This window comes from Pyrgilauda ruficollis, unplaced genomic scaffold (assembly GCF_017590135.1).
Source record: "Pyrgilauda ruficollis isolate IOZ18807 unplaced genomic scaffold, ASM1759013v1 scaffold27, whole genome shotgun sequence".
Taxonomy (NCBI): domain Eukaryota; kingdom Metazoa; phylum Chordata; class Aves; order Passeriformes; family Passeridae; genus Pyrgilauda; species Pyrgilauda ruficollis.
The window spans coordinates 3,749,582-3,757,784 of NW_024524044.1; the positions used below are offsets into that span (position 1 = coordinate 3,749,582).

The 8,203-nt window shown below is 37.8% G+C and overlaps 1 protein-coding gene across 1 annotated transcript in view; it reads right to left on the minus strand.

Annotated features, from left to right (window-relative positions):
• The window catches only part of TFEC (transcription factor EC), an 86,078-nt gene extending 84,992 nt beyond the window's left edge, over nucleotides 1-1,086 (minus strand). Inside the window, exon 1 of the mRNA XM_041471510.1 lies at nucleotides 886-1,086. Within this exon, the coding sequence (XP_041327444.1) occupies nucleotides 886-1,086 (201 nt within the window). The remainder of the gene's footprint in view (nucleotides 1-885) is intronic.
• Between the last annotated feature and the right edge of the window lie 7,117 nt (nucleotides 1,087-8,203).

An 8,203-nucleotide genomic window follows, 5' to 3' on the forward strand; every position in this document is an offset into this window, starting at 1 on the left:
TAGTACCAGCCTTTATCAACAGCTGCCACCATGTGGTATTTAAAATACCACAGCTACTTTCAAATAGAAAGACATATGGTGGCATCATCTAATCTGTCCAGTGACAGGTTTTTATCCTCCACTCAGTAGCTCACAGCTCACAAGAGGCGATGTGGCTGTGAGGCAGCTCTGCACCCCTCCATTCACTCTGCCAAGGCCAAGGAGAAGATACCCTGTGCAAAATTGTCCTGGACACCGCAGCCACTGTACCAAAGCACTTGCCCATCACCCATCCTTGGAGATGGGGAACCAGACCTCAGTCCAGAGCTGCCTCAGGCTGTCAACACACAGTGCATGTAAAAAGTGCATTCCCAAATGGCTGGTGCCAAAGCATTTTCTGCCAGGCACAGATTTACCAGGGTGCAGCATCCTCTCTGCCCCTGTCATGAGATGCTGCCTGCTCTGACGAGGAGCAAGAAAGCAAACATGGAGCTGCTGGACTCTGTTCTCACTGCCCACTGGCTGGATCTTAACCTGTCTGGAAATGCATTGTGGTGTCGAAAGAAAACCCCAGAGACATTCTACTATCCAAGAGGAATACAGAGTACAAATTGTGAGCCCTGGACCATTAGAGAGTTGATCCAAAGATTGATGATTTGAAGAACATGATTTGAGACAGCACAGGGACAAGACTTAGTTAGTTTAATACCCTGGTATTTGCTTGCTTGAGCCCTATTTATTTTTTTAGAACATTGTAATTCCAGCAGCTTCATCCTCACCTCTCTCCTGATTTCATTTAGGTGCACTCCAAAATGAGCTAAATGTGTTACAATTAAGAATAGCTTTTGGCAGATAACACAGCATTCTGAAATCTGCTTTGTAAATATCTACTGGTAGTACAGGTACCTCTGAGATTGCTGGAGCTTTGTCTGATGAAAAGTGTGTTCCCACTGGAAAAAATCCGTTGAAAGCAGGATACTGTGAAAGTGGCATATGACACTGTGAATAATGTGCATGGGCTTCTTCTTGAGGGTGCTTGTCTGGCCACTTTTTATCCTGTAGCTTTCCTCTGAGCTGAAACTGTAGTCCAGTAAGTGCCTGCAGCATTGCTTTATTTCTTCCTTTCCCACTATTCTCAGAGCTGAAAAACTCACTATAAAACACACACACAAAACAGAAGCAGCAATTTAATTTCTTGAACAATGTACATCTACTATAAAAAAAAAAAAAAAAAACAAAAAACACAAAAGCAAAACAAAACTTCAGTATAAATCCAAATTAATATTATGGTTATTGAGCACCCATAAGAACACAATCCCTAACACAGTACTGGAAAAAAAAAGAAAAAAAAAACAAAAAAGGAAAAAAAAAAGATAAGAAGAAACAGTTGGCATTCAGTTAACAATCATGTTTGGAGGTTTGTGACTGACTTTGTTATTCCAAGGGAAGCCAGGTACCAGGCTCTTGGGATTAGGTACAAAGGCAAGAAAAAAGTGGACACGTATGAATCTCAAAGGTGACTGCTGGGTTAATAAAACAGTCTGTTTTCTGTTCACCCACTCTTCCTCTCAGTGTGCAAGTACATTAAAATATGTCAAAAGGAAAGCCATTTGCTGGGGAAAAATAATTCAGCTAAAAGTCCAAATTTCCAGCTGGTGTGTTGCCTTAGTGTGTGCAAGTGCGCTAACAAAGTGACCCACACATCTCACTGGATGAAAGTTGGTATCCTCATTAAAGTAGAAACAAACACATGAAAACAGGAACAACTGCCAGTTTAAAAAAGGATCACAATTGAAATGAGAAGCCTTCATTTTTCCCCATTCTGTTTCCCACTTGCTCTATAGCAGATACTATATATATATTTAAGTAACTGCTTGAAAAATAATGAAAGAAAAACTGATTTTGTATGCAGTAACCATTCCCATTTGCTGGAGGAATTGCATTGCTAACAACCATCCACATTATCATTGTGTGTTTAGAAGAAGAAATATTTTCACAGTCCAGTTTCTAAACTGCTACATACAACACAACGGTTGGTTCCTGCAAAGAGTCACCCTTTCAAAAGTGAGTAGCTCTGGGGAAGAAAACCTTATATCAGAATTGCTCACACTAGAAAGTGATTGCAGGATCAACCTCCAACCCATTAAAATAAAAGCACGTTTATAGTGGCGTATGCTGCCTTTGCCCCAGGAAACACAATGAGACTTGAACACACTCACTAATTCACTGCAGTGTGAACATTTCATATAATATGAACTGCATGAGACATTAGATCTTCCTTGGCCCAGGCCCTGGCAGAAAGCACTATTAGATAAACAAAGAGCAAAGTGAGGGAAGTGGTACACCACAGTGTGAGCAGCCTTTTGTTTATTGATGACATGATTTTCCCTGGGGGTGAAAAGAAAAAGAAAAAAAGAGTAAAGAAGTATTCCAAAATCTCTAATGACCTCAGCAGAGCTTATTATGATGAACCACAGAATCCCATCATGGGTGAGGTTGGAAAGACCTCTGGGGATCATCTAGTCCAGCTACCCCACTCAAAGCAGGATCAGCCACAGTATGTTGCTCAGGGCTGTGTTGAATTTCAATCATCAAGGACAGAGATTACACAGCCTTCCCAAGCAAACTATACCAGTGTTTCATCATGCATACACTAAAAAAATATATTTCTTATGAGGAATTAAAATTCCACCCATTTCAATTTGTGCCTATTGCCTCTTTGTCTATGATTGGGCACCACTAAGACCCTAGCTCCACCTTTTTTCTTCCCCATCCAGTAGGTGTTTACACACATGAAGGTCATCCTGAACCTTCTGTTCTCCAGGCTGAACAATGGAAGCTCTCCCACCGTGTCATAAGTCACAAGTTCCAAGCCCTTCAGCATCTTTGTGGCCCCTTGCTGACTCTAGTACATCCATGTACCTTTTGTACTAGGCAGCTCAGAGCTGGAGCAGCACTCCAGCTGTGGCCTCTCCAGTACTGAGGAAAAGGATCACCCTTAATGCAGATGCAGTGTGGTTTCTGATGCACCCAAGGAGAGGCTGTTGGACTTTCCTTCTGTTGAAAGGGTATGCTATGGGCTCATAGCCCACCAGAGTCTCCAGGACCTTCCCTGCAAAGCTGCTTCCCAGATAGCCACAGATGGAACAAGGATCTGGCTTTTTCTTTTAGTGCACCTTCAGTTAAGGCTCTGATGTTACATATATCACAAAAACCACAGCACCGCTTCTCACAGCACCCTCTTCTAATAGATACAAGCAAGAGGGAAAGCTGAGGAACAGTCTAGCTAACACATCTGTGCTGATTCAAAAATAAAATGAAAGAAAGTACTATATCTCCTAATTGCTGATGTCATTCCTTAGCCACAGAATTCTTCCATACACAGGCTTTGATCCATTGTGCTTGCATTATTTACCAGCTCTACAGGTACGTGCATAGTCAGCTCCAGACTAAAGCTCAGCAAAAACTGAAGGCTTCCCATGTGCCCAGAAAGACACCTTGCTCTTGTGCCAGAGCATCAGGCTGCCTTAACCATGGGACCAGCTGGTGCTTCCCAGCTGCTCTCAGTGCGAACCATTTTGCTTCCTTACCTCCCCGGCCCTCTCTCCTATTTTGGAGAGACTACTTCAATGTGAATACCTCTAAAGTTCTGAAATATGAAAAATGAGAAGCTGGCTGTACCTGCCCCTTCCTGGTCACCATAGTCTTATCATGCCTGTTTGGTGGTCCCACTTGCATACTAAAAACCTAATCTTGCAGTCCTTTTGCAAACTAAACTCCCCATTGACTGATATGTCTTTGTATTAAAAAATTTACTGGATATGCAGAGCAGCAGTTCTGAACAAAGGAATTTAGTCATTTTTCTTTCAGTTTTTCCTTCCAAAAATGCCCTAAGGCAGTCATCTATTTCAGTCAATGGAAGGCTGAAAATGTTCAATCAAAAAAAAATCTATTTTTGCGCAATAGAAACATAAAAGACATCTAAAAGCTGCAAATATAATTTTTGTACACATTGAGGACCAGATGTCTTCACATTTCATTGACCTTTTTGTTAACTCTTTACTTGCCAACTTTTTTGCCTGGAGCTACTTTTGACAGTGAAGGAATATATGTTTATTAAGGAATACATACTTATGATCTTTTAGTTACATTATTGGGGAAAGAGGAAGACAGTTATATACAAAAACATTAAGTATAAAGGACATACAGAAACTTCAAACATTCTTCCATTTATAAAATATTCATTTATCTCTGCAGTTTTACAATTATAAAAAAAAGGTAAAATAATATTTTGAAACTGAAATCCAACTTAACTGACATGGTTTGCACAATATCTTACAAGTAGCCTAAAAAAAGTAAATAATAAATCCTATTAATTTCTACAGTAATTTCAAATACAGTTTGCTTTATTCAAAAGTGATTAAGTAGTACCAGGAATTTTTTTTTTTTTTAAATCATGCAATATCTTTTTCTTTTATTCTTTATAGTTTTGGGCTTTCAAAATTTTCTAGTCAGACCACCAATTCAAAGAATTCCAATGGAAACAAAAAAATATTTGAAAGCTCTGTTAAAATTAAAACTACATATAAATTATTTCAAAGCAAAAAGTATGATAGGAATTTTGCATGAAGGTTAGGTTCAAGTGAAAGAGAAATATATACTGGTTTGGAAATATTCAAATATAATCCATTATAGCCTTAACTCCAATCTGTATCAATGGCAACCAATAAACATATATTTATATTGGTAGCAGTTTAGCCCTTGACACTCCAGTAAAAATAGATTGATGTTCAAAAATTCAATATACTTTATGTAATGTGAAGTCTGGTTGCTTTTTTTATTAATTTCCAGTTTGAGAAAAACATAAGATTCAGAAATTCTGAAAAAGGAAAGAACTTTACACTCTAAAAAGGCCATAAGGAAATAAATAGGATGAATTCAAATACTAAGTGATGAAGATAATGAGCAAGAAGGCTTTCTTGAGATCTGGAAAGATAATTCACTAAAACAGAATTTCAGAAATGTGGAAAAGATATATTTATGCAATAAAAGACAGGAATGAGAACTGGTCAGATAGCTGCATTTAGGTAAAAGGGAGAACACTAAGGAAATTTGGAAATACAAATCCTGATGCATCACATTATGACTCAGAAAAAGCCCTGCTGTAGAACACTAACACCTAAGAATCACACCTAGAATAATCTAATGAGCAATACATACCATTTTGAGCAGCCTATACCAGAAAGATTAATAAAGTGGAAAGAAATTAAATGAAAGTAAAGAGCAAGTATTAATTAGGGACTTAGGATCTGACCTATGAAGAAAGCTGAAAAGAATTGCATGATAAATACTTCTAATGTATATTAACATATATAATTCTACCATATATACTGTGCTTTTAGCATATATATTATATATATAATAAAATATATCATATATAATCAAATATATAATATATGTTTTAAAATATATATTTAAAACATGCATGCCAAGAAAGAAACAACTATTAAAAGAAGAAAATAAGCTATTCTTGTAATTATGGTGATATTAAGAATACTAAGTAGAATATCACAACAATTCTTCATAAAAAAATATGGAAAAACAGGGATATAGTGTTCCCAAGGAAAAAAAAAATAAGGTGATATAATCCCCACCACTTGATTTGTTTAAATTGAGACTTGGCAAAACATTAGTGAAGCTATTGTACAGTAGGTCATGATCCTGTATTGGCAGGGGATGGACAAAATGACCTAGCAGGTCTTTTCCCTCTCAATCTTCTTTGATTCTAAAAGGCTCTAAGTCAGATGCTTCCATCATTTGTCTACAAGATCAGCAGAGCTAGAGCTACCACAGGGAGACCAGTAAGGGTGAGGGTGAATGTAGACTGGCTAATAAAATATCAGAAGCCCATAAAAGGCAAGAAATTCTTTCTCTTTTATTGTTATGAATATATAAGTATCTTTTTTTCAGGGTTCAGTGTGAATGACTGCACAGAAAACTAAATTTTAAGACACCGAAAAGCAAAATGCAGAGGGATCAGGCTGGAGTAGCAGCAAAGAAAATGTGCAGTCCCCTGCCATCAACTTTTTGAAAATGCAAGTCTCAGAGGTAAGGGAGTAGCAGGATTTCATGCACAAACTTTTTTCCTGACTACCATTCTCATAGAAACAAGTTTTTGAATAAAAGTTCCTACCAATAGTTTCATTGATGTCTATCTATGCTATTTCTAGTTTTTCTTTACTGTTTAAAAGTATTAGAAAATAATACTTGAGAAATAACCTAGAACCAAAGAAAGCTATTTCATTTGAGGATGTTCAGGAAAAACCTGGTGACCCTGGTGACAATTAGGGTTTCTTGTCATGAAAGCAGGAGGTGATGACACACAATAGGAGCCAGTGGTTATCAAGATCTGTTGTGGCCTGGGTCTGTTGTGAACACAGAGTCTGAGCACCATCCCTGGAGCTCCCTGAGGGCTTCCCACCTCCATTCTAGATCAGAAGTGTGTTCAGCTGTGTTGGGTGTCAGTCTTGCAGCATGTGAATGGGACAGCAAAATATTACTGCTAACATCCCATAAAGGCTGTGTGTCACTTCTGCAGAACTGTCCAGCCTAGTGCACAAGTGTAAAAAGACATAAAGGGCAGCATCAGTAAGTCTCCAGCCATGACACTCAGAAGTGGGGGTGTCTGTGCATGTGGCCACCCTATTTTGCCTCCTTCTGAAGCTGAAGAGAAAGCCCTGTGATTTGCTGCTAGCTTCATCTGTCACTTACTGCATTCATATGAGGAAACAGAGAAGAGCTTCTCTAGGGAGAGAACATGGAAAGGAGCACATAGGGTAAAGTAACAAAGTCTTCCGTAAGGTAACACCTACTTTTTCTCTTTTCCAATGTATAACAACTAGATATTTCACCTTTTCAGCATTATCTTAATGAGAAATAGCCTATACCCACTTGTATTCTGTGACATTATTTGTTTTAACTTTTGGCTGTGTTTTTTGAATGTGTGCATGCACACTCACGTAAGAACAAGCATATTTTCTACCTAAACTAAAATGCATCAGAGCCACCATCAATGTACAATCTAAATTTATTAACTAATATATCATTGTGGTGTAATTCTGAGGAGAGTGTTTATGTAACAGAAGTTCCATGGCCTTTTGGAAGGACATGTGCTCTTCAGTCAGCAAGGGGATTTGAAAATTCCTCTTCAGTGCATCTTCCTACCTTCAGCATCAAAGGCACATTCAAGAATACAGGATATAAGATCCCAATAATTCATTAAATTGATATTTTAACACAATAACAGACATCAGAGACTATAATATAGCTAACAGAGAACCTTGAACCATCAGCTCTAGATGCCCTCAGCTGCCACAGCATTTTCCAGTTTGTAAGGTGTTCCTTACAAACAGTATTTGTCCTGAGGTCCTTAATATTAATCCATTCACCAGACTACCAAAAAAGAGAGTATTTTCTGTTTTTTGAATCAAAGACCATTCAATTTCTTATCCTGAAAAACAAACTAAATTGTCAATATTTTCTTTTCTAAAAAAATACTATTTTCTTTATTTTTTTGCCAATAGTGTATCTGCATATTGGGTAATTTTGCAATAATTTGTTTAATTACTCCCTGGTATCCTGCAGATTAGCAACAATCCACAGTTCATGCCTGCAATACATTGCTTTATAGCTCTCAAAGTGGAAATTAGAACTGCACATGGCCAATCAGTATATTCAAATGCTGATTAGTACTGCCAATTTTCTCAATGAAAACATTAGGGACTATGAATACTGTGTATAGGCATCTCTTTAAAAATAACATATTTGCCATAAATCATCAGTCTGGATATTGACATTGAATGCGTATTTTGATTTGAAAAGTTACTTTTCAGCTTGGGACAACTCTGTTTATATGCTGAGATTTATGTTTCCAGCTCCCAGAGCCAAAACCAGATGTAAAAATTACCGGCACAATGGCAACTCTTCCATGTGAGGGCTTCTGGAGCAGGTGATCCCACTGTGCTGGGCAGTTCAGCCCTGGGGAAGGGGCTCCTAATGGATGGATGAGGGAAACAAATTTCATTGGCAACCTGGAATCAAGATGAACAATGCAACTTTGCAATTTAGGTGGGGTTGTTTTGTTCCATTTAGATGACCCACTAATCAATACAACTAATTGTGTTCAAAAAAGATAAAATTGTGAACATGTATAATACAGCCTATA